Source organism: Rhinopithecus roxellana, chromosome 15 (genome assembly GCF_007565055.1).
Source record: "Rhinopithecus roxellana isolate Shanxi Qingling chromosome 15, ASM756505v1, whole genome shotgun sequence".
NCBI lineage: Eukaryota > Metazoa > Chordata > Mammalia > Primates > Cercopithecidae > Rhinopithecus > Rhinopithecus roxellana.
In genome coordinates this window covers 125,113,604-125,139,728 of record NC_044563.1, presented here as the reverse complement: position 1 = coordinate 125,139,728, position 26,125 = coordinate 125,113,604, and the positions used below count along the sequence as shown (strand labels likewise).

The 26,125-nt window shown below is 41.7% G+C and overlaps 1 protein-coding gene and 1 pseudogene across 17 annotated transcripts in view; both read right to left on the bottom strand.

The window, feature by feature from the left end:
• Window positions 1–26,125, bottom strand: part of USP28 (ubiquitin specific peptidase 28) — an 81,111-nt gene that overhangs the window by 18,125 nt on the left and 36,861 nt on the right. For 7 of the 17 annotated variants that reach the window (XR_748986.2, XM_010372380.2, XM_010372370.2 and 4 more), the window contains 8 exons: window positions 20,772–20,858; window positions 19,594–19,731; window positions 18,107–18,180; window positions 17,043–17,122; window positions 15,373–15,521; window positions 13,389–13,516; window positions 9,685–9,780; window positions 1,872–2,051 (listed from right to left, as the gene is read on the bottom strand). Coding sequence is in view for 16 of the 17 variants with exons in the window: in XM_010372380.2 (XP_010370682.2) it covers window positions 1,872–2,051; window positions 9,685–9,780; window positions 13,389–13,516; window positions 15,373–15,521; window positions 17,043–17,122; window positions 18,107–18,180; window positions 19,594–19,731; window positions 20,772–20,858 (932 nt within the window). In the remaining variant the exon portion in view is untranslated. The remainder of the gene's footprint in view (window positions 1–1,871; window positions 2,052–9,684; window positions 9,781–13,388; window positions 13,517–15,372; window positions 15,522–17,042; window positions 17,123–18,106; window positions 18,181–19,593; window positions 19,732–20,771; window positions 20,859–26,125) is intronic. The other 10 variants (XM_010372382.2, XM_030918115.1, XM_030918107.1 and 7 more) reach the window with 5 other exon arrangements.
• On the bottom strand, window positions 6,726–8,334 carry LOC115893580 (annotated as a pseudogene).

Here is a 26,125-nt window from a genome sequence, read left to right as displayed (position 1 = left end):
AAGCATACAAAGTAAATGCTAATTTCTCTATTAACCTATTGTCAGAGTAAAACTGCAGGTCGACAAACCAGCAGGAATATAAAGTAAGTTTCTAACTGTAGTTAGGTTTATCTTTTATACCAAAGCTCAAGAACATAAACTTCCTTTACTTTTTTTACTTTAAAAAAAACTCTCACTCCTGCCGGGCGCGGTGGCTCATGCCTGTAATCCCAGCACTTTGGGAGGCTGAGGCGGCTGGATCACAAGGTCAAGAGATCAAGACCATCCTGGCCAACATGGTGAAATCCCGTCTCTACTAAAAATACAAAAATCAGCGCACCTGTAGTCCCAGCTACTCAGGAGGCTGAGACGGGAGAATCGCTTGAACCCAGAAGGCAGAGGTTGCAGTGAGCTGAGATCATGCTACTGCACTCCAGCCTGGCGACGGAGTGAGACTCCATCTCAAAAAAACAAAAACAAAAAACCCTCACTTCCTCCTCACTCTCTCACATGCACAAAATAATGGAGGAAATCTCTTTTTCCTAAGGTCCATATTTATGGAAAAATATACCCAACAAGAGAATAGATATCTCAGTTTCAGAGGAGATTACACACATACACCTCCCTGTAATTTTTAAATCTAATACCAAGTACTATTATTTTAGTTGATTAAATAGCCTGCCAAACCACTTTTTAAAAATTAAAACTATTGGCCGGGCGCGGTGGCTCAAGCCTGTAATCCCAGCACTTTGGGAGGCCGAGACGGGTGGATCACGAGGTCAGGAGATCGAGACTATCCTGGCTAACACGGTGAAACCCCGTCTCTACTAAAAAATACAAAAAACTAGCCAGGCGTGGTGGTGGGCGCCTGTAGTCCCAGCTACTCGGGAGGCTGAGGCAGGAGAATGGCGTGAACCCGGGAGGCGGAGCTTGCAGTGAGCTGAAGTGAGCTGAGATTCGGCCACTGCACTCCAGCCCGGGCGGCAGAGCGAGACTCCATCCAAAAAAAAAAAAAAATTAAAACTATTTACATTTCATAATGTACATAAAAAGATTCTATTTTTTTAAAAAGTGAAAAGTGAAAGAGCAGCCCCACTCCTATCCCCAGACTCATGTCACTCCTTAGAGATAATCATTCTTGACATTTGGTATGTTCTATCCAAATAAGCATTTCTATGTATACATGGATGAATAAATATTAATACGTGGGGGAGGGGAGGATTGTTGGGGAGAATAGTTAAGATTTTTTGACAAAAAAGTCTAACTTTTTATTGAGTATTAGTGTTTTTATTAGTCAGGTAACACATATCAAATGTCCCAGCTACGTTTCATAGCTCCTCGAGGCAATAAAGATTGTTGCGCATGGCTGCATGGAATAATATCAGAGGGCTCCTGTGACTTTGCCTCCCTCTGTCTTTACTAGAGAAGCCCCTCTAGGCTGTCCTCGTATTTCCATCCAGTTCTTTTTCAAGTATTAATTTTCTATTCAGGAATAAGCCTCCGTTTCCTTGATGTTTCTTAGTCATGCATATTTCAAGTGTGGGAGCATGAGATGTTTTGGAAGAGCAGGGCTTGAAGTTTCCTTTGAGAAAGGCCTTTAACGGCAACTAGCTTGTAGTTTAAAACAAAGCATCACTGGGTGGAGCCTGAACACTATCCTGAACAGTTCGAGAAGCCTCTGAAATAACCCAACCATCCTATGGATAAGACAAATGCACTGGTGGGCCCACTCCCACCCAAGTGATAGTCAGCAAAACCCTTTCCTTTAAGACAAAGAGGTCACAGCTCCTGAGCTCTTATAGGTAAGTGTGAATCAGGTATAAAGATGGTGCATAGTTTAAATTATACCAGAAAAAACAATACATACCATTAAAAAAAATTGTTTTCATTACCTTTCCTTGGATGTCTGGTCAGAAACCGGGCAGTGCACTGAAGAAAGTGGTAATGTCATGTGTGTGTCACTTTCAGGTGGACAGCTTTCTGAGGCAGGTTTTGTACTAGCAAATTCAATAACATATTTCAGCATGTCCGGGAGCGGGAACCGAGTTGGGCCTGAGCCATATTTCACATACCTAAGAGGCAAAGACATTGGTACTCTATTGCCCGAGTCTGTTTTGTATTTTAAGAGTCGCTGACAAAAGATCTGTTTAGCACATGGAGTCAATGGAAAAGCTTATTCCTAGAGGTTATACAATATTTAACAGGGTCCTCAATCTATAGGGTACTTTTAACTACAAAAGTAAAAATTGCCAACAATCTGAAGTTGTGTATCTGGCAGGAAACATTTCAAATGGGCTCCCATTCAAAGTCATGCCAGTTACACTTTCTCATGAAGTCATATTACATTCAGGCTTTGATCATTTATTTATTTTTTGTTTTCATTTTAAGACAGAGTCTCCCTCTGTTGCCCAGGCTGGAGGGCAGTGGCACAATCTCGGCTCACTGCAAGCTCCGCCTCCCGGGTTCATGCCATTCTCCTGCCTCAGCCTCCTGAGTAGCTGGGACTACAGGCGGCCCGCCATCACGCCCAGCTACTGTTTTTGTATTTTTAGTAGAGACAGGGGTTCACTGTGTTAGCTAGGATGGTCTTGATCTCCTGACCTCGTGATCCGTCTGCCTTGGCCTCCCAAAGTGCCAGGATTACAGGCGTGAGCCACAGTGCTGGGCTTTTTAATTTATTTTTGAGATGGAGTCTCGCTCTGTGGCCCACGTAGGAGTACAGTGGTACAATCTCAGCTCACTGCAACCTCTGCCTCCCAGGTTCAAGCAATTCTTCTGCCTCAGCCTCCTAAGTAGCTGGAATTACAGGCGCCTGTCACCTCATCCACCTAATTTTTGTATTTTTAGTAGAGAGAGGGTCTCACCATATTGGCCAGGCTGGTTTCAAACTCCTGACCTCAAGTAATCCACCTGCCTTGGCATCCCAAAGTGCTGGTATTACAGGTGTCAGCCACCATGCCTGGCCAGCTTTAGTCATAAAAATAAATTGTTTCTTAAAGGAAAAGAAATGTATTACTAGTACCCAAATCTGAAGATAATTTTAGTGAACTAGTATCCAAGGTTTTTTTCTTTGCTGCCCTTTAGATTAACTACTTTACAATCAAGAAATGAAAGAAAGCAAGCCAAAAATAGGAAGTAGGTGTTGATAAAGGCCAGAGTTTAAGAAAGTGACAAATCTTTCCTCTGCAGGGTCCAAAGTACCCTATTAGTCATATACTGATTCAATGGCATGGGCCAGGCATAAATTACTGAAGATTTCTTTAGAGTGAGTAAATAATAAATACCAAATACTCTACCATTACCAGAACATTATGTTAAACTCAGTAAAGAGATTTAGTTTAATGAACTTCAGAGTTCACTAAAGTAGAGAGTCTAAATGGTATGATAATCAACCTGACCTGTTGATACAGGTAACCCCACATTTCTGGGATTCCATTTTACAAGGGAAGAGGGTCACGTCACATTTTTCTTCTCTAAATAAAGTGAAATAAAGAAACAGGTACAAAATTTAGAGAAAGAACACCATCTATTTCTATATTTTAAAAAATTATAAAATGAAAGTGGAAAATAAAGCACAATGCAACTCAAAGTCAACTACATGTTAGAGGGTAGACAGCAAAGGCACTTCATCTTCACTAATTTAAAGAAGAAAGAAAATTCAAATCTGCTAACTACGCAGAGTCACGGCTTTCATTTAAAAGGATCTTGGCTGGGCACAGCATCTCATGCCTGTAATCCCAACACGTTCAGAGGCTGAAGCAGGAGGATCACTTGAGGTCAGGAGGCTGGCCTGGGCAACACAGTGAGACCCTGTCTCTGTTTTTTTTTTTTGTTTTTTTTTTTTTAATTTAAAAAAATTAAAAATAAAAGGATCTCAAATGTGTAAAAGTAGAAGAACCTTAAGAACTGTTTTATCCCTTCAGATCTATCTCCTCGCCTTCACTTCTCCCATTATCAGCTTATGTAAACTCTGATCTTTCAAATTTCATGACTTTTTTTTTGAGACAGAGTCCCCTTCTGTCGCTCAGGCTGGAATGCGGTGGTGCTATCTCCGCTCACTGCAAACTCTGCCTCCTGGGTTCATGCCATTCTCCTGCCTCAGCCTCCTGAGGAGCTGGGACTACAGGCGCCTCCCACCACACCCAGCTAATTTTTTTGTATTTTTAGTAGAGACGGGGGTTTCACTGTGTGAGCCAGGATAGTCTCGATCTCCTGACCTCATGATCCGCCCACCTCAGCCTCCCAAAGTGCTGGGATTACAGGCATGAGTCACTGCACCTGGCAACTTTTAAGTCATCATTTTACAACTTTAATTCTTCCCAGGTTTGCTGCATTTTAATAGAATACTTACATTAAATCCCAGGAAAATTTTTTCTTTAAGAAACTTATCTTCAATTTCATGACATCGTAATTTTCAGCTGGGCATGGTGACGCATGCCTGTAATCCCAGTACTTGGGAGGGCCAAGGCGGGTGGATGGCTTGAGGCCAAGGAGTTCAAGACCAGCCTGGGCAACATGACAAAACCCTGTCTCCACAAAAAATGAAAAAAATGAGCTAGGCATGATGGCATACTCCTGTAGTCCCAGCTCCTTGGGAGGCTGAGGCAGGAGGATTGCTTGAGCCTGGGAGGTTGAGACTGCAGTGAGCCAAGATCATGCCACTGTGCTCCAGCCTGAGTGACAGAGTGAGACTCTGTCTCAAAAAAAAAAAAAAAACCAGCAAAAAAAAAGAAAAAGACAAGACAATCATATTCATGTTCATCTACTGAATTCCTTTACACAACTTTCAGGACCAACTACTTCATACGATGTATACCTCTATCAGTTTAGTAGAATAAGAGCAAAGTGGTTTTAAAAAAAAAGATGTCTATACTACATACAAGAATTAAATTTTCAAAAATATATCAAGGTTATCTTAAAGAAGAAGAAATAGTGAGCATTTTTATTTTTATTTTTGAAACACAGTCTCATTTTGTCACCCAGGCTGGAGTGTAATGGCAAAATCTTGGCTCACCGCAACCTCTGCCTCCTGGGTTCAAGCGATTGTCCTGCCTCAGCCTCCCAAGTAGCTGGGACTACAGGCATGTGGTGCCATGCCCAGCTAATTTTTGTATTTTTAGTAGAGACGGGGTTTTGCTATGTCGGCCAGGCTGGTCTCGAACTCCTGACCTCAAGTGATCGACCCACCCCAGCCTCCCAAAGTGCTGGGATTATAGGCGTAAGCCACTGTGCCCGGCCAACATTTTTATTCTTAAACTGTAAAAGTAATGCATGTACCTGGTATGAAAATTCAAATACAAAAAAGTATAAAACAGACCATAAAAGTCATCTACCTCCATCTCAGTTCTACTACCTGATGGTATCCATTAACAGTTTCTTTTATATTTTCCCAGGATGTGTAACCTTAAAAAAAAAAAAATCTGAAATTTACAATCATTTTGTTTTTTCCATTATAAAAATGTATTAAGGGAATAATCAGAGTTTTTAGGGGCTTGGTTTACCAAGATAAAGACTAAAAACTTTTTTTTTTTTTTTTTTTTTTTGGGAGACAGAGTTTTGCTCTTGTTGCCCAGGCTGGCGTGCAATGGCATGATCTCGGCTCACTGCAACCTCTGCCTCCCGGGTTCAAGTGATTCTCCTGCCTCCGCCTCCCGAGTAGCTAGGATTACAGGCATGTGCCACCACGCTTGGCTAATTTTGTATTTTTAGCAGAGATGGGGTTTCACCATGTTGGTCAGGCCAGTCTGGAACTCCTGATCTCAAGTGATCCACCGCGCTTGGCCAGACTAAAAACCATTAACCCATTTATGCCTAGTGTTCCATTACTGGAATGCTAAGCTTGTGGGAGTTATTTATATCCTACTGCTCAAGGTCATCGCCAAGGTCTTATTTTTCACACACAAAAAATTGCAGCCTCCAGCGTAAATGAGTTAGAAACCCTTTACAAATTCTATGTTTTTATTTTTTTTTTATTTTTTGAGACAGAGTCCTGCTCTGTCGCCCAGGCTGGAGTGCAGTGGCGCAATCTCAGCTCACTACAAGCTCCGCCTGCCGGGTTAACGCCATTCTCCTGCCTCAGCCTCCTGTGTAGCTGGGACTACAGGCGCCCACCACCACACCCGACTAATTTTTTGTATTTTTAGTAGAGACGGGGTTTCACCGTGTTAGCCAGGATGGTCTCGTCTCCTGCCCTCATGATCCGCCCACCTTGGCCTACCAAAGTGCTGGGATCACAGGTGTGAGCCACCACACCGGGCCTTACAAATTCCTTTTTAACCTACCAACTGGGACCTACATGAAATAAATCCTCTATTACCTTAGGAAAGAGACTGCTTTCCTAAATCAGAAAAGCTGATTTCCAAGCTACTGTCTTACCTCCACTGCCTTAGAACCCTAAGGAGAACTAAACCTCACCTGCGATGGCACCTCTGGCAGTCAAGTAGGAAAAACGAGCAATGTCCTGAAACAAGCTAGATGCAGACTGTGATCCAAAAGCAGAGGCTGTGTTAGGAATGGGACCACATAATTTATTATCAAACCAGGATACTTCTGAGAGTGAAAGAAGGTGCTGTTAATTATTCAAGAAGAAGAAGCACAAAATGAGCCATACAGCCACTCTAGTGATCAGGTACTTTGGGAAACTACATTTTCCAGTATGCCATGTCCCTTGAAAGTCAAAATGCTTCACTGGCACAGAGCACCCTAGAACCTGGGGATAGCACCATGTAAGAGGTAAAAGGCACAGGGCTGGTTCTGACATGGAGGTTTCCTCCTTCCATGGGACACTTAGCCAGACACAGGACACAACACCAGAGATGGAATTTCAATGGATATTAAATCTAAAGTACAACTTTTCTCTTGCCAACATTTTTAGCTTGCAAAGATGTGGAGCTAGTTGAGATGTCCATTGGTCTACTTCCCTGTTTCTCCTGGTACTGCTTCTGACTCCCCATGTCACCAACATCCCCACTGCCACCAGTCTTTCGGGGAATTCTGGGCAAGTTGTTCTTCCCACTTGAGTTCAACCAATTTGTATAGATCCATGGTGGCCTGGGTGTCTTCCATAGAGGAATGCCTATTTTCCTAACCCAGATGTCCCAATTCAGCAGATTCTTGATGAGACGCTTCAAAGACACGGTGATGTTCACCGTGCAATCAGCCTTCCAGTTGGGGAGGAGAAGGGGAATATGGGAATTGTCAGTGGTGAGGCACTTCAGATGAAAGTACTGAAGGGCTTTGAAGTCATCATGGATGGCATGTCCACCACCATCTTCCCTGAATCTTCAAGATATGCCACGAGCAATCTTGAAAGAGCATGGCATTCACCATGTGCTGCTTCTGGACACCACTCCACCTGGTCTGGCAGTTCACAGTATGGCCGGGGAGGATGTACTCATCATGAAGCACATTTCCACTGTAGCTGACAGTGCTACATGGAACCAAGAAAGTAACATGCCCCTTGGGTCCTGTGTCCAGTACCTCACAGCCAACTGCTGCTATTCTTCCTTGGCAACTTCTGGGATGCTCCAAAGCATTTATTCTGAGTGAGTGTGGGTAGAGTTCTGTGGGGCGCTGACCTGAGAGGATTTGTTCTGTGGGCCTTTCTTCTGGGAGCGGGTTGGGTGGCTATTAATCTTTAGAAGGGCACCTCCAGCAAATCTACTTAGCTGCAACAGAATCAGCATTCTTTGAAGCGGCAGGGGACAGCCAAGACACTGCAGCTTTCCTGTCCAGGGACTCTTCTGACCCACTGCTGGAGGCAGCTGCCTTCTTTTTTGGGAAGGGAGGGTCTTCCAAGTGCCATCCACCCTAGGAGTTTCCTCTTTCTTTGGAGGTTCTGAGTGTAACTTGCGTGCCTTGCTAGCGGGCTGATTCTTTTTATTCAGAAAGACTCTCTGTTCCAAAAGTTGCCACTTCTTAACAAAATCTGGTGCTTCGCAGTTCCTTCTAATGCCTTTTTGGGAGCAGGTTCCACCAAATCCAGACTGAGGAGTCGGGTAGACATGGGGACGGTGGGTGGTGAAGGGTGTGAGGGTAGGGTGGGGGAGTGGGGGAATATGTTCCCTGGCCCCTCTGGCCTCATGAAGGTACAACTCGAAGGTCTCATTTTATTTTAAAACAAAAGTATTATCATGCTAAGGAAAATGCTCCCATACTCTTATTTTGAAATCCAGAATACCCTGTTGTCTCCTGGTAAATTGGTACTTTTGAACTATAAAACACTGTTCCTTTTATGTTGTTGTGAAGAGATGGGGTCTCTTATGTTGTTGTGAAGAGATGGGGACCAGGCGCGGTGGCTCACACCTGTAATCCCAGCACTTTGGGAGGCCGAGGCAGGTGGATCACGAGGTCAGGAGTTCAAGACCAGCCTGGCCAACATGGTGAAACCTTGTCTCTACTAAAAATACAAAATTAGCTAGGTATGGTGGCACATGCCTATAATCCCAGCTACTCAGGAGGCTGAGGCAGGAGAATCACTTGAATCCAGGAGGCGGAGGCTGCAGCGAGCTGAGATCGTGCCACTGCACTCCAACCTTGGAGACAAATCAAGACTCCATCTCAAAAAAAAAAAAAAAGAGAGAGGGAGAGAGAGAGAGAGAGAAGGAGTCTCGCTAAGTTGCACAGGCTGGTCTCAAACTCCTGAGCACAGGCAATCCTCTTGCCTCAGTCTCCCATATAGCTGGGATTACAGGCACATGATACCATATCCAGTTGATATGGTTGATTCTATAAAAATAATTTAAAATTTCCAGCCTTACAAAGTATCACTAAAACTTAAAGGTTTAGTAAAATACAGCCAGACTTAAGAGTCCTGAAAATCACTTCCAGTACAGTATTTGAGGAACCGGTTTTCAGCTTAAGTCTCTATTAAGACAAATGACTAGTCACAATATATCTTGTATAAGCTCTTCTGGAGTTAAGAGTGGAAGCTGCAGTGGTAGCGGTGGGGGTACAGTGCAGGGTCCATCTTAGGCCTGGTATGGAAAGTGTTGCCCTTCAGGGAAATTAATGGCCTAATAAGGGAGTAGGTGGAGGTGGGGTGGTCCTAGAAAGAAAACTGTTAAGTGGATAAAGGGAGGAGAAGCTATTGACTGTGTATGTGATCTCTTTCTTAAGTGCAAAATCAACGGGATCTATCTAGACTAGAAAGAAATTAAATTGACTCCTAAGGAAATTACAGAAAATCATTCCACAGAAATAGTGTAAAACCAACAATCAAAAACGTGAAAATTCCTCAGAAAGAGAAAGAACTCTGTATGCATCAGAAATATTGGCCCTTTTAATCAGCACTGCTCTAGGTAGAAAAGCACTGTTTTTTATCTTTCTTAGACGCTTCAGAAACTGCTTTTCCAAAAGTGGACAGGACCATTGTGACACTTGCCTCTCTCATGTTTGTGAAGAAGATGGCAAGGGGAGTAGGAAAAAAGGCTATAAAATCAGAACTCAGGTTCTCCTCGGTACACTGCAGTAACTGTGTGGCTCTGGGTCACTTAAGTACTCTGGGACTGCTATTTACCCCTATGAATAATACTAGCTGATCTTGAAGACTGCTTCACACTTAGACACAAAATTTTCTTAGCTATTTTATAAAATACTCTAGTTAATATTTAAATGTTGAGTTAATTTTTAAAGAAAAACAAAGTATCTGTTTTTAATATTCTACTGTCTTTTACATTTCTAAGCATGAAGGTGTCCAAAACTCACCTTTCCAATTTTTGCTGCAGAATTTTTATTTCCTCCTTCAACTTTCGAATACACTCTCTCTTATTTCGAATAAGCTCCTTGCTCCTGTACATGTACCTAAGTAAATAATCCCACAAACACAATTTATATTTTAAAACATTAATGACATAAAGTCTCAATAAACTAAAGATTCAAGGAAACTTCTTCAATCAGATGTAGGGCACCTATGAAAAACATATGGCTGACATTATACCCAAAGGTAAGACTGATACATTCCCCCTAAGATCAGGAACAAGGATACCCACTCTTGCTACTTCTGTTACATATTCAACTGAAGATATAACCAATGCAATAAAGTAAGAAAAACAAACAAAAGGCATGCAGATAGTAAAGAATGAAGTAAAGCTGCCTTTTAGTTCCACATGATGTAAGTATCTATGCAGAAAATCTTAAGGAACCTAAAAAAATACATCAGAACTAATAAGTGAGGTTAGTAAAGTTAGTAAAGTCAAAGGACACAAAGTCAATTTAAAAAAAAAGAAAAAAAAATCAACTGCTATTCTATACACTTGTAAAGAACAAATGAAAAATTAAATTAAAAGCAGGAATTAGAGATAAATTTAATCAAACATGTGCAAGACCTGTACACTAAAAATTACAAAACATTGTTGAGAGGTATTAATAAGGACTTAAATAAATCTCTTAATTTATTTAATAAATGGAGCTAAACACTGTTCATGGGTTGAAGGACTCAATATTATTATTATTTTTGAGATGGAGTCTCACTCTTGTCGCCCAGGCTGGAGTGCAATGGCGCGATCTTGGCTCACTGTAACCTCCACCTCCCGGGTTCAAGCAATCCTCCTGCCTCAGCCTTCCAAGTAGCTGGAATTAACAGGTGCCCACCACCACGCCTGGCTAGTTTTTGTATTTTTTTTTAGTAGAGATGGGGGTTTCACCATGCTGGTCAGGCTGGTCTCGAACTCCCTACCTCAGGTGATCTACCCACCTCAGCCTCCCAAAGTGCTGGGATTACAGGCGTGAGCCACCATGTCCGGCTGAAGGACTTGATATTATTATTAAGAAGTCGGACCAGGTGCAGTGGCTTACACCTGTAATCCCAGCACTTTGGGAGGCTGAGGCGGGTGGATCACCTGAAGTCGGGAGTTCGAGACCAGCCTGACCAATGTGGGAGAAACACCATCCCTACTAAAAATACAAAATTAGCTGGGCGTAGTGGTACCATGCCTGTAATCCCAGCTACTTGGGAGGCTGAGGCAGGAGAATCACTTGAACCCGGGAGGCAGAGGTTGCAGTGAGCCAATATCACACCACTGCACTCCAGCCTGGGCAGCAAGAGCGAAACTGTCTCCAAAAAAAAAAAAAGGATGTCAATTCTCCCCAAATTGATCCATAAGTTCAAAACACCACCAAACAAAATCCCAATAGCCACTGGGTAGAAATTGACAAGCTGATAAAAATTTACATAGAAACATAAAGGACCAGAATACCTAAAACAATTTTGAAAAAGAAGAACAAAGTTGGAGGATTCACACTATCTAATGTCAAGATTTACAATAAAGTCATAGTAATCAAAACAATATGGCACTGGCATTAGACCACTGGCATTAGACAGAACAGACTCCAGATACAGAGCCCCACGTATATGTTCAATTAATTTTTGACAAAGTGCCAAGATAATTCAATGGGGGAAAAGGAAATATAAATCAAAGGAAAAATAAGATAGTCCTACACACCCACTAGACGGCTAAAATTAGAAACACTTATAATTCTAAGCACTGGCAAGGATGTAGAGCAAATGAAGCCCTCACACATTGCTAAAGGAAAACTGTATAGTCACTTTAGAAAATAGTTTGGAAATTTCTTATAATGTTAAATATACACTTTTCATAGAACCAAGCAATCCTACTCGTACATATTTTACCCAAGAGAACTAAAATCTATGCCAAAGATTATACATGGCAGCTTCATTCATAATAGCCTAAAACTAGATACATCACCAAATGGTGAATGAAAAAAAAACAGCACGGCAGTACATATTACAACAGAATAATACTCAGCAATAAAAAGGAGCAAGTTACTTATATATAAACAACATGGGTGAATCGCAAAAACATTATCCTAGAGAAAGGACACAACCAGAACAGAGTACCTACTAAATATTAACGTTACTAATGCCACATTCTAGAAATGGTAACATTATAGGGTCCGAAAACAGTAAGTGGTTGCCAGGACCTAGGGATGGAGAGAAGGGCATTGATCACAATGGGGCAAGGAAAACCTTTTGGGTGCTAGAAATGTCCTACATATTGACTGTGACGGTGGTTATTTGACTGTATATTTGTTAGAACTCACTGGTTATATGCCTAAAAATAAACCATGGGATAAGAATGACTACATAAAAAATAAATAAAAGAGGCCAGGTACGGTGGCTCATGCCTATAACCCCAGCACTTTGGGAGGCGGAGGTAGGCAGATCACGAGGTGAGCAGATCCAGACCATCCTGGCCAACATGGTGAAACTCCGTCTCTACTAAAAATACAAAAATTAGCCAGGTGTGGTGGCGTGTGCCTGTAATCCCAGCTATTCTGGAAGCTGAGGCAGGAGAAACACTTGAACCCAGGAGGCAGAGGTTGCAGTGAGCCGAGATGTTGCCACTGCACTCCACCCTGGTGACACAGCAAGACTCTGTCTCAAAAAAAGAAAGAAAAGAAAAGAAAAGAAAAGAAAAGAAAAGAAAAGAAAAACTCAAGCCACCACACCTCTCTTTTTTTTTTTTTTTTTTGAGACAGGGTCTCACTCTGTCACCCAGGCTGGAGTGCAGTGACACAAACACGGCTCACTGCAGCCTCTACTTCCCAGGCTTAGGTTCAAGCAACTCTCCTGCCTTAGTCCCACCAAGGACCTGGGACTACAGGTGCACACCACTACACCCAGTTAATTTTATTTTATTTTTAAGAGACAGGATTTTTGTCATGTTGCCCAGGCTAGTCTTAAAACTCCTGAGCTCAAGTTATCTGCTCACCTTGTCCTCCCAAAGTGCTAGGATTACAGATGTGAGCCACCAAGTGGTCTCAACCAGACTTTTATAAAATTAAAATTCTAGGCTGGGCACGGTGGCTCACACCTGTAATACCAGCACTTTGGGAGGCTGAGGTGGGCGGATCACCTGAGGTCGGGAGTTCGCAACCAGCCTGACCAACATGGAGAAACCCTGTCTGCACTAAAAATACAAAATTAGCTGGGCGTGGTGGCACATGCCTGTAATCCCAGCTACTCGGGAGGCTGAGGCAAGAGAATCACTTGAACCTGGGAGGCGGAGGTTATGTTGAGCCAAGATCACACCGTTGCACTCCAGGCTGGGCAACAAGAGCAAAACTCTGTCTCAAAAAAAAAATTAACATTCTATAATGTAAGTCTGCTAGGAGCCCCCCAACCCCTGGAATTCAGGTAGTTCCTACCCCCAAAAGAAGGAGGGCTTTCACCTAAAGTCTTGCTACTCAAATCATAGTCTGGAGATCAGAAGCAACATGAGCACAACCCTGGGAGGTCTTAGAAAAAGGCAAAGACCCTCAACCTAGACCCACAGAATCCAAATTTGCATATTATCATGACTCCCAGGTGATTCCTATGCATACTAAGTACATGCTCATCTCTACTGCTGCAATACGTCAGGAAAAAAAAAAATCAGCCAAGAACTCACCTGTCCATATAAATAATCTGAGGAAATTCCAGCTTATTGTGAATTTTCTCTGGCTGCCCAAGGGACTGATTAAACTCAAATCTTGAGAGTTCAAAGGTCAACACTGGAGGTAGCTTTGTAAACCAACGCTAGTGTCAAGAGTAGAAATGTGAGAGAAAGAAAAATTAATTTTAGTAAATAACAATAGCCAGATTTAAAATATCCCTAATCAAACTTTCTTCCTTTGGTATAGAACTTATACTCAAGGCAAACTCATACTAGAACTTTTTTTTTATCCCAAACACTAAAGGGAATGAACACTTAGAATCTCATTCTCTTACAGAATATGGCTCAACATTCCTCAAGACTCCAAATTTACTAGCCAGTCAACAGAATTTTACTCAACCATCATCCTCATAATAAACCACCCTTGGATATGTGAACTGCACTAAGCATCTACACAACTCATTCATTACATCATCAGTTTCAAAAGAAATTTAAAAACTTAAGAAAACAGTTAGCCTAACTAAAGAATATGAAATTATGATCGAAGCAGCATGTAGCTAAAGAGACAACTCCATGGGCCAGCTAAAAAGACTCATATGTGTACATGTATTACATGCTGTTTTAGTCTATTAACCATAATTTGAATCTCCTTTATGTGTACAAAGGAAATTTGAAATAGCCTCATGGTTTTACAATTTCTCAATTTCTAAGAAAAATCTCTGAATTTCAAAAATTTACAGAGGTCTCATAAAGAAGTCAGTCAAATCAACCTACGATGTTACTTGAGTTTCAAGGAAGGAAGGCACTGACATAAAAAAGACTTAACAGTCAGGGATCACAGGTGAGAAAACGCTAAATCAGATTTGGCTTTTCTATTCAATTCACCTGTATGTCTGAGGTTCCTGTCAACAGCTTTAAAATGTTTCCTTTACCACAAGTGCAAGCAGCATTCCCTTCAGAGACCCTGTCAGCATAATCAGGTAAATTCAGACAGCCTGTGAGACCACCTCAGGGTGAAATCTAAATGAGCATGATGATTTTGTTGTTTTTGTTTAATTTTTATAGAATTCCCATCCTGGAATACAGGTCTTCACAGGCCTAAGTATAGCTGGTGAACATTCCCTCTTTTGTAAGAGGATGCACCAGGTTTGCACAGATGGTACAGATGACATAATTCCTCCATTAGGAATCAGTTATTTCCTTGAAAAGCCAGGGAGGCAGTAGCTCTCTGAGTTCCAACACTGCTCTACAGTGAATGTATTTTCATATGGCTCATGTTAGGCTCCCTATTTTAATTCAGGAAAGCTCCGCTTTCTCCTATAGTAATTACTGAGTTGGACTCATATAAGCCACAGTTTTGTCTCAAAACGTATGCTCAATGGAGAACAATCCCAACTGTATAGTGTTAAGAATTATGTTACAAATGCTATTCACTAATTCTTAACCCAACTGGAATACTGAGATGTTAACTACCCATGCTCTCCCTTTAACTTCCCCCCTTTCTTTCCAACCCAGAAAAAAAATATATATATATAAATAAATAAACAAATGAAAATTAAATTTTAAAAATGTTAAAAGCAAAGGCAGAATTTACAATTGAGCACAGTAAATACTATAACAGGGAAAATATTCTAAATGGCATACCATAGGAGTTAATCACTGTACTTTTACCCTCCGAAAATATGGAGGCAGTGGGTTCTCCCTACTCAGGTACAGGTAGGCTTCAACAGAAAGAGAGAAACTTGATCATACTTAAAACATCAGAAGCAGCATACAACCTTTACACGAGTAACTCAAATTCATAGTTTTAGTAAAAATTTCATTTATCAAAGTACTGATACTCACTGACTCACATCAACTGATGAGAGACTTATGACAAATTCAAGTTCTGCTAAGTGTAAAGTTACTTAATATGTGATGGGAAACTAGTCTGCCCAAAAGCTCACTCCTACTTAACTGGCTTTGTCACTGGCATAGCAAATAAAGATCTCCAACGTACCTCTTGTCCATACTTCACCGAGTGATCAGAGGGAAGAAGCTCAACATCACCCTCCACCATGGCCCCTTCCAAACACTCGTCTAAGTTGCGATAACCGTTTACCTGAAGAGGATACTGGCCAAAGGTCTCATTGTTACAAAAGGGTTTTCCTAGGCAAAGAGAGAGACTTTTTTAAAAAGACATCATTATGACTATCTAAAGCCTATCTTCTGGCTCCACAGAGACAACATTTTAAATTCAGCAACTTCCTGACAGCTTGTTAGAAATGCACTTAAGCCTTTATAGCAACCTCTAACGAGCCAGTCAGTCCAGACACTGAACACTGACAACCAGTAACATTGGAAAAAGGCCAGGGGCGTGGTGGCTTATGCCTGTAATCCCACCGCTTTGGGAGGCCAAGGTGGGAGGATCACTTGAGGCCAGGAGTTTAAGACCAGCCTGGAAAACACAGTGGCACCCCTGTCTCTACAAAAAATAAAAATTATCCAGGTGCAGTAGCACATGCCTGAAGTCCTGGCTACTCAGGAGGATAAGGTAGGAGGATTTCTTGAGCCCAGAAGTCTAAGGTTACAGTAAGCTATGATGATGCCACTGTGCTACAACCTGGGCAACAGAGCAAGAACTTATCTTTAAAAAAAAAAAAAAAAAAAAAAAACTGCAAAAAGAAAGACAACCAGACATTATGTGCTTCCTCATCAAGGGTTTTCTCACCACCTGTGAACAGTCTTGCCAAAAAAAGCCTTATCTAACTCTAGTCAAATCTCTAGATCCAACTACCAATTTATAAGAGGAGGAGTAGAGAGGAACATGGGGATATGTTAAAATATGTTAAATATGTATCAGAGGACATGCAAACAGCAAAATTTCCGATTGTGGAAATGCTGCAGAACAAACAACCCAGTCTCTCCAGAAAATACATTTCAAGGAAAAAACGATGGAGGGGGCGCCTACAAATATTCAGTCATAAATGAATCACACACTGGGGTCCTGATTAAAACAAACTCTAAAAATAAATTTTTCTATTTTTTTAAAATTATGAAAACAAATTGGAAATCTGAACACTGACTAAATATTTGATAGTTTAAAATGCTATTTTTCAGAGTCATATTGGTACTGGGTTGTTTTAAAAAGAGTACCAGATTGGTAAGAGTGGGGTGGGATGGGGAATGACTGGCTGTGGGCTAAGGCTGTATTCACGGAGGTTTTAAAATTGCTCTATTTGAATGTATTCTAAATTCTCCATAATTAAAAATAAATTATGTGTCTAGCATGCAGCTTAGATAGATAAGCCTCCAGAGTGAAAAGCCTCTAGTCTAGAAAAACATTTTGGGCAGTCTCACTCAATAAAACCTTTTGAGATTCGGTATTATATTAGAATAAGCAACACAGAGAAAACTGAGTGAAATCACTACCTAACATTCATGTCAGATTTGGGCTGTGCAAGTATTAATATGATAAATCTGAGATAAAGATTGTGCACATTTTACAGATGAAGAGACTGAAGATCCAGAAGCTTCCACAGATTATCCAGTTAAACAGAGGCAGAAACAATATTCAGACCTGGGTACTGCTGACTCTCAAGCCTTTTCACTGTACTGCCTCCTCAAAGGGACACAGTAATAAAGATATGATCACAGGTCTAGAATTAAAATTCAGAGCAGAGAATTTACCTTCACGAACCCCTTCAGTCAGGAAAGTACCATAGAACAGCTGCACCATTGGATTTTCAGATTTGTTCCTGGGACTGCTGCTTTTAGGAAAAGGAGACAATTCTGGATTGTTTGGATTAAGATATGTGCTACATAAAATCCAAGCATCATTCAAAAGCAAAAATAGTACATTTTCATCAACCCCCAGAGAGCCAGGTATGATCTAAATAAGTAACAATTAGTTCAGTTCAAACACTTCTTGAACACCTTCTTTTAAGCATTGTGCTAAACTCTGAAGACACAAAGACAAGAAGGGCCAATCCCTGGACTTAAGGAGCTTAAAGCCTAATAGCGGAGTCACAAATGCAGACAAATACAGGTATCTGTATGCTTTCAGTATATACATCTATATCCAATGATAGATGTATGCAAGGTGTAGAAGTAGCATAAACGTAAGAATGAACTCTGTTGCACAGATTTACAAATACAAAACATTTTTTCTCTCTGATACAATAGAAATAAAAAGTTTCTTCTTACAAGTCCATCTCAAATTGCTAACTATGTTAAGTTGCTGTTTCCAAAACCATTTTATAGTTACAATTCTTCTACCTAGAATTGAAACCATTTAAAACACAGATTTCTCAGAGGGATATCTATATTGTGCCCTAAATTTCACTTCTCTGAGTGACTGAAATGACTATAGCCTATACTCTACACATTCTAAGTAGACCTCAAAAGGGATCTTAAATTTAAGTATCCATATTATACCATCATGTTCGCAACAGAGGTTGATTTGACCTTTTTACAAATACATTTTATAGTACATGCTGAGTTTAATAAAGTTAACACTTATAGTCCTTTAGTTAGGGGGGAAAAAAAAACTGCAGGATTAGATGACTGCTATATCCTCAGAGGGGAAAGCTGAAGGTGACAGGGATACACGATGAGGACTACCTCAGTGGTTATCCCAGGAGGTGTGGTTAAAAACCAGCAATTTCTACTTAAGGAGAGTAACTTTCCAGCATATAATTCTCACTGCCCCACTGTGAGTTGGAAGGATGTACAAACAAACCCTCAACACTCACTTAACATTAACAGCTAGCTGGAATGCGTCCTCTAGCCAATCCAGGAGCTTGTGTGTGAATTCACTCACATCTTGCTATAAGAGAGGCACAAATTGCATAAAAGTTAGATGCAATACCAAGAGAAATTAAAATTTATCCTTATCCCACCAATGAATTAAGATTATACTACCATAAAAGCATTTCTTTTTTTCTTTTTGTTTTTTGTTTTGAGACAGGGTCCCTCTCTGTCACCCAGACTGGAGTGCAGTGGCACAATCTCAGCTCACTGCAGCCTCTGCCTCCCAGGTTCAAGCAATTCTCCTGCCTCAGCCTCCCAAGGAGCTGGGATTACCGGCACACACCACCACGGCCGGCTAATTTTTGTATTTTTAGTAGAGATAGGGTTTCACCATGTTGGCCAAGTTGGTCTTGAACTCCTGACCTCAAATGATACACCTGCCTCGGCGTCACAAGTGCTGGGATTACAGGCTTCAGCTACTGCGCCCAGCCTGAAAGCATTTCTTTTTGGGGGCTGAATATCACGAAAACATAGGAACACTGAAACCCAGCTACTGTACATAAAAAAGAAGGTGCATTAAGCAACCTGTAAGTTGTAGCTAGAAGGAAGCTGGAACTCTACTACTTCCAGCCACATCTATTTATGACAAAGAAAGAAAAATAAACAAAATCTTCCAAGTAGGACTTTTTAAGAAAAAGGCCCAAGGAACTTTAGAACAATATAGAGATCTGAATAAAGAAAGAAAACTTTAACGTTTTGAGAATTTTGTAGAACTGTAGGACCTTCAAATAGAGAATGAAAAAAAAATCGTATGAGGAAGAAGCTGATCTAATTAGTGACAGCTTTGTTTTCGTTTTTTAATTATTTTTTCAGAGACGGGGTCTCACTCTGTCACCCAGGCTGGAGTACAGTAGCACAATCACAGCTTATTGCAGCCTCAAACTCCTGGGTTTCAGGGATCTTCCTGCCTCAGCCTCCCGAGTAGCTGGGACTACAGGCACATACCACCACGCCCAGCTATTTTTTAATAGGAGGTAGGGAAAGGAAAGTCTAGAACAGAGAAGTTGCTGAGAAAAGCTCCTTCCTGAACTCAGATTTAGATAGTTTTAAAGCTACAGTTTCCATCTGGACCATTCCAAGACAAAGGTGCAGACAAAGGACTACTTTTCTTGGTATCCCTTTTGTTACAGTTCATTGAGGTATTTTCCAATCTCCTCCTTTGCACGTCAATAGCCCCTGCATAATTCTACATTCTTTCTAATACTATTTCTTCTTCTCTTTAGAACTGCCAGACCCCATGCAACACACGCACACTCTCACGTGCTTTCTCTCTCACCACCTGTTCTGTAGGCAAAATAAAAGTCAGAAACGAGTGCCCACAGTCCTGCTTAGTCATGTTCACAGCTTGTTACGCAGCTGAAATAAAGCAGTACCACATTAATATTGACAAGGCGTGACTTCAAACTCTAGAATAAGGTTTCTTTTGTACCTGCTGTTCCTCAGATGATCGGAATGCTCCCTTTAATAGATCCAGGGCTGCAGATGGGTCTACAAATTTTCTATTTGATCCCATCATCAGAGCAAACAAATACTGAAGCTCTTGCATAAACATGATATTTCTCTTTTCCTGTAGAAAACAAAGCACATGTACTCTTACAACATCTCATTTAGAAAATCAGAATGTGTAAAGAAAAAAAAAGTTTTCGTGAGCCAGGCGCAGTGGCTCAAACCTGTAATCCCAGCACTTTGGGAGGCCGAGGCAGGTGGATCATGAGGTCAGGAGATCGAGACCATCCTGGCTAACACAGTGAAACCCCGTCTCTACTAAAAATACAAAAAAAAATTAGCCGGGCATGGTGGCAGACGCCTGTAGTCCCAGCTACTCGGGAGGCTAAGGCAGGAGAATTGCGTGAACCCAGGAGGCGGAGCTTGCAGTGAACCGGATTGGGCCACGGTACTCCAGCCTGGGCAACAGAGTGAGACTCCGTTTCAAAAAGAAAAAAAGAAAAAAAAGAAAGGGGAAAAGTGGTCATTTAAGAAAAAAAAGTTTTCAATAATCATGCCCTCATTTATATTTACCTAGATCTAGGTCAAAGTCACAGGGCTATATAATGTTACAGGGACTCTGGTAAGGACTGTACTCTAAACTGAAGAGTAACTATGTAGAAGCCAGAGAGACAGCACTGTTGGAAAAACAGAAATGTCCACTTTCTGAAGCTGCTGCCCTTCCTCTCATGGAGAAAACGCATTACGCTAAGGTGAAATCCTGGGAAGGGTTAAAATGCCGGGAGGAGGCTACAACCTTTGGCAAAAACAGAATAAAATCGACAAAGAAGGCTCAGGTCTCCTGCATCAGAGCATCTCTCCAGCATTACATCACCTGAGCAGCTCAGGAAGAGAAAGGATACAAGAAGCACAACAGTATTTGGGGTCTCCCCACCCACATATTCTTGGAGCTGTTTTTCTCATTTTATTCCTACTTAATTTTACATTTTTGCATACCCTTATATGTTATCCCAAAAAAGGAAAACGAGCCATTTAGAAATGAAAACAAATATTAGCACAGGCCAAAGAATATGACGGGTATCAGCTTTAGGCAAAAATCTGGAAGCCTTAGGGATGAAAAGGACTAAATAACAGTGAAGAAATTCGTTGACACCAACTTACTGTGTGACTTCGACAATTTTCAAGTACATTTTGTGGCAGACTATAACTGAGAACGAGTCTTCGAAATTCAGGCAATTGAAAGAGAGACTGAAATAAAGAAAGAAAGGGATTCACAGCCTTTCCTGAAAATAACTGCAGCAACATATGTATTTTTCACTTTAAATATTTTATTTCATATTTAAAAGTATGTAAAACTATCAACCTGACAATTCGACTTATGTTATTTCTAAAGAAATAATGGTTGTGCACAAAAAATTAGCTCAAAGAATATTAATATTTTAGGAAAAAATTGAAACAACCTAATGTCTAACAAAAGGAGCAGTTTTTGTTTTTTGTTTTGTTTTTGTAGAGACCAGGTCTCCCTCCCTATGTTGCCCAGGCTGGTCTCAACCTCCTGAGCTCAAGCGATCTGCTCCTTTGGCCTCCCAAAGTGTTGAGATTACAGGCACAAGCCACCAAGCCCAGCCAAAAGCAGCAGTTTAAATACACTATACGGTGTTTACACAATAGACTATTAAGCAGTCATTGAAATAATATTGTAAAAGGTGTTTATAAAATGACCAACTATATAAAGTGAAAATGAAAAAAACAAGAGCTATGTGTATCAACATGGGTAAACCTCAGAACTACATTTTGAGTGATAAAAACTTACAGAAAAACAGTATTATACTGCTTATATTAACAACATGTAAAACAATACTACATATTGTTCAGGGATACATCCAAGTGTGGTTATGTCTGTGGGAAAGGGAAGATGTCACAACAGGAACTCAATAGAACAGAAATTTGTAACATTAACTTTTTAAGCCAGGTGGTTAGTATAGCAGTGTTTACTATCATCCACTCCTTGTCATCATATTGCATTTTTTTAAAGTTTAACAGCAGATGGTAGAACTGGAGAGAGGGATTCTTTTTATTATTTGCAAATCACATTTTTCTACTAGGAATACCTTTCATAAGTTAATTTTCTTTAAAAATATCTCCTGTATGAATATATAACTCCTCATCCCAACACGCTCCTCAAATGAAAACCCTCTCAGGCCTGCACGGTGGAACTCTTGAAGAAGCATCCTAGGTAAATAATAAGCAAAACTTTGGAATTAGAACTAAATAAAACACCTTCTTGGTATTCCAAAAGCCCCAGGTATATTTCCTAATGTCATCCAAAGAATCCAAGTGTCGGTACCTGACTAGAGCCCATGCGCACCTCTCTGGCTTCCCTCACTCTAACACAAGCTGCGGTGGGATTCGGCCAACAGGGTGAGTGTTCACCTGGACTGGAGTGTAAACCCAGGTCATGTTGCACCAAAGTTCTCTCCGGAACCAGGACTTGGCTGGTGAGCTCTATCCTCAGTCACTCTCTTCTCTTCCACCTCACCTGTCTACCTAACACACTTGCATTCCTACTCTGCTGGCTACCCTGTGATATTCTTGAGTTTCTATTCTGCTGAGTGAAAAATGGCTTTACATTCTCAGCCACTTAACTCCACCTCTTCACCATCACGAAAATCAGGCTTTGCCATTACTCTTAAAAACCACATTAGGCTGGAAGTGGTGGCTTATGCCTGTAATTCCAACACTTTGGAAGGCTGAGGCTGGCGGATCACCTGAGGTCAGGTTCGAGACCAGCCTGACCAACATGGAGAAACCCCATCTCTACTAAAAACACAAAATTAGCCGGGTGTGGTGGCATGCCTGTAGTCCCAGCTACTAGGGAGGCTGAGGCAGGAGAATCGCTTGAACCCGGGAGGCAGAGGTTGCGGTGAGCTGAGATTGTGCCATTGCACTCCAGCCTGGGCAACAGGAGTGAAACTCTGTCTCAAAAACACACACACACACACACGAAAACAAAAAAGATAAAAAAAAAAAATCACATTAAGTGTGCGCTAATACTATGCACATCTCCCAATTTATTCCCTATCCAACCGCTGCTGCTTCTGTGTTTTCTGCATCACTTCATTACATCCTCCTCCCCTAGTCACCAAAGTTTAGAACTGTAGAAAAATCCTTGAATCTTTCTCCTAGCCATTCACATCTAATAAGTAACAAGTCCTTTGGCTTCTGCCTCTGGGTGCTCTTTATAACCTAACTGCTTTCTCCCTATCGGCGCCCCATCAACTGCTCTAATCCAACTCCCATCACCGCTCACTTGCACCACAGCACATGGTCTCTCTGCTTCCAGAACTTCCCTTCACCAACTCACACTTGCTCACAACTGCCACGCAGTTCCTTGTAATTACCTCGCTAATATGGCAAAAATAAAGCTCCCGATTCACTCAACACTGTCATCTAGGAACAGCTTTCCTCACTCTCCCAAGTCCTGACATCCTCCTAGGTGACTTCAGTCAATCCCTGAGGACATCCTGTCAGTGCTGCCTTGAAAATATATCAAGAACCCCAACTCTTTTCTATTTCCAGGGCTACCAGTCCAGTCCGAGTCACCATGACTCTCCATGGATGACAGCCATGGGTCTCTCCCCGTGCATCCTTGCCCCTCCATCCTTATCTCACCATAGGAGCCAGAGGGAGCCTCTTAATACTTGAGCCAGAGTTGATCAGTCTGCCACTGGGGACCTTCAGTGACTCCCTGTCCACTCAGAACCTCCTCTCCAGTGACGTTCCCTTTGCTCTTAGCATCCAGCTACTTGGACTCCAGCATGTTCCCTGAACACATCATGCCCATTCCCACCATGAAGCCATTGGTCTATGTGTTCCTCTACCTGGAATGTTTTTTTATCCCAATAGATGCCTGGTTCACTCCCTTGCTAGTCTCACCCCCTTCCCCACCTCAGTGAGGCTCATCCAACACCACAGTTAATACTGCAACCTGTTCCCACCTCTCCTGCAGTTCCAATCTCTGTAACCTTGCTCTTTTTTCCACTGGACCAATCACAGTCTAATGTATTATTATACACATTTTATTTAGCTAGTTCATCATTCTGTTAGTTTTTAGTTTACTGTTCATTTTCTATCTCACCTCATGAGAATTTACATTCCATGTGGGCACAGCTGTCTTTGTTTTGTTCACTCCTATATCAAGGGCCTAGAACACTGCTAGACGTAGAACAGGTGTTCAATCGTTTGCTGAGGGAGCTCGCATGCATCCAGCCTGGAGATCTCTCGGCTTCTTGGGCATCCCATCTCTAGTGACATATTCCTCCACTCCATCTCTATCTACACCCACATCCCAGTCTGCACCCAAAATACGCCAAACACATGAAAGGTGTCAGTTCGCAGATTACACATTCAGAAAAGCTCACTCTGCAACTATTACATGTCTTCTTTGTGTCCGATTACCTGCAGGATAGATACCTGTTCTTTGACTTCAGCAGGAGCCCAGGCAAATTGATCTCTTTCCTGGCTCCCTAACAATCAGTTCCTTCCTATCGTCATTTCTTTCTCCATCTAGCATTGATGCTGTGGCCTTAACTGCCCTTCATTAAATTCACAGAGTGTCCTTTTGTCCTTCGATCACATATCTGGCAAATGCTCCAACTTAAATGAGTTGATTTTTCCATGTAAGAGGTTCAGAGTGCTGCCAAGAGAAGTCCTGATAGACACTGAGCATTCTGGTATCACAATACATTTAAAGTAAACAATTTCAAGCAGATCTTCAAATTTTTGGAAATCCTACTACTGTACTCTGGTGCCAATCGGTTCTCCCACCATCTCCAACAACTATTTCAAACTTTTACTCCCTTTAAAATCTGAAAAAAATAGCTGCTTATTTCACAAAGGAAAAAAAAAAGACTAGACACTACACTTCAGCTCTAATTTGCAGTTATCATTTCTTCCTCCTCCCTTCCCATTACTCTCCTGCCCTTTTCCTTGTTAAGGCCAACCCCTCAGATATACTTTCTACGCTGTCTGCTCACGCTGTCCCAGGAGCCTTACTCAGGTATCCTCTGCATCTGCTGGCTCTTGTCCACCCTCCACAGGAGTGAAGGCTGAGGAAGGGGGTGAATCCAGGGAGTGTTCTCTTTCTCTCTCTCTCTCTCTTTTCAGACAGGAAAGAACTAACATGTTCCACATTATCTTCCTACATTCTATTCTCAACACAGATGCCAGTGATCCTTTTAAACTGGAAGTATGATCATATCACTTCTCTGCTCCAAACCTTCCAATACATTCCTATTTCATCTAGAATTCCCAAATCCTCATCGTGACCACAAGCTCTCCCACTCCAACTCCACCATCTTTCCTATCCCACTGCTATCAGTTTTGGATCACTCCATCTTGGCTATTTGTTATTTCTCAGACACATTAAGCAAGCTCCTGAACCTCAGTCTGCTTATTTGCTGTTCATTGTCTGAAATGTTCCCTATGTAATTATATAGCTCATTCCCTGGCCACCTTCGGACCTCAGCTCAAATGCCTACCTCATCAGAAAAGCCATCCCTGACCCTCTGCCCTCTCCAGCTGAACCCTGTCCAGTCCCCCAGACTCACTCATTCATCTCTACACTTGTCACCTCCTGATGTTTTGTTTACTGTCTGTGCCACTCTTTCCAAAGTAAACCATGAGAGTACAGGCTTTGTTTTAGTCCCTGCTGTTTCCCCAGAGCCTAAGACAGTACATAGAAGCTGGATGTAGTGGATGTGTAGGAAGGGAGAATTCCATTTTTTAGCTTGAGCAGCTAGGTAGTACCATGATGGAGAAGACTGCAGGGGTGAGCGCCAAGGGTTGCCTTGGGGCTATGTAAGTTTAAGATGCCTGATCGATACTTCTAAAGCGCCACTACCCTCTAGTGAATTCACTCACTCTCTTGGTTTTATTTATTCACTCCCTTGGTTTTATTGCTATCTATAAGGTGCTGATTTCCAAAACTATATCTGGAGCCCACTACTTTTTCTGAAGTACAAATTCATATAATTGTATGCCTACATGGTATCTCCTTAAACTCAACTCATTTAAGTTGAGGATTTGCTGGGTATGTGATCAAAGGACAAAAGGGCACTCTGTGAATTTCATGAAGGGTAGTTAAGACCACAGCACACACAGGCACAGGCACCTCAGACGAGGCATATCTGAAACTGAGCTGATCGCAGGGCGCGGTGACTCACGCCTCTAATCCCAGCACTTTGGGAGGCCAAGGCAGGCAGATCACGGGGTCAGGAGTTGGAAATCAGCCTGACCAACATGGCGAAACCCCGTCTCTACTAAAAGTACAAAAATTAGCCAGGTCTGGTGGTGCATGCCTGTAGTCCCAGCTACTCGGAAGGTTGAGGCAAGAGGATCCCTTGAACCTGGGAGACAGAAATTGCAGTGAGCTGAGATTGCACCGTCTTGTCTTAGATGAATAACTAATAAATATTAAAAATAAGTTTAAAAAATGAAGACATTGGGCCAGGCAC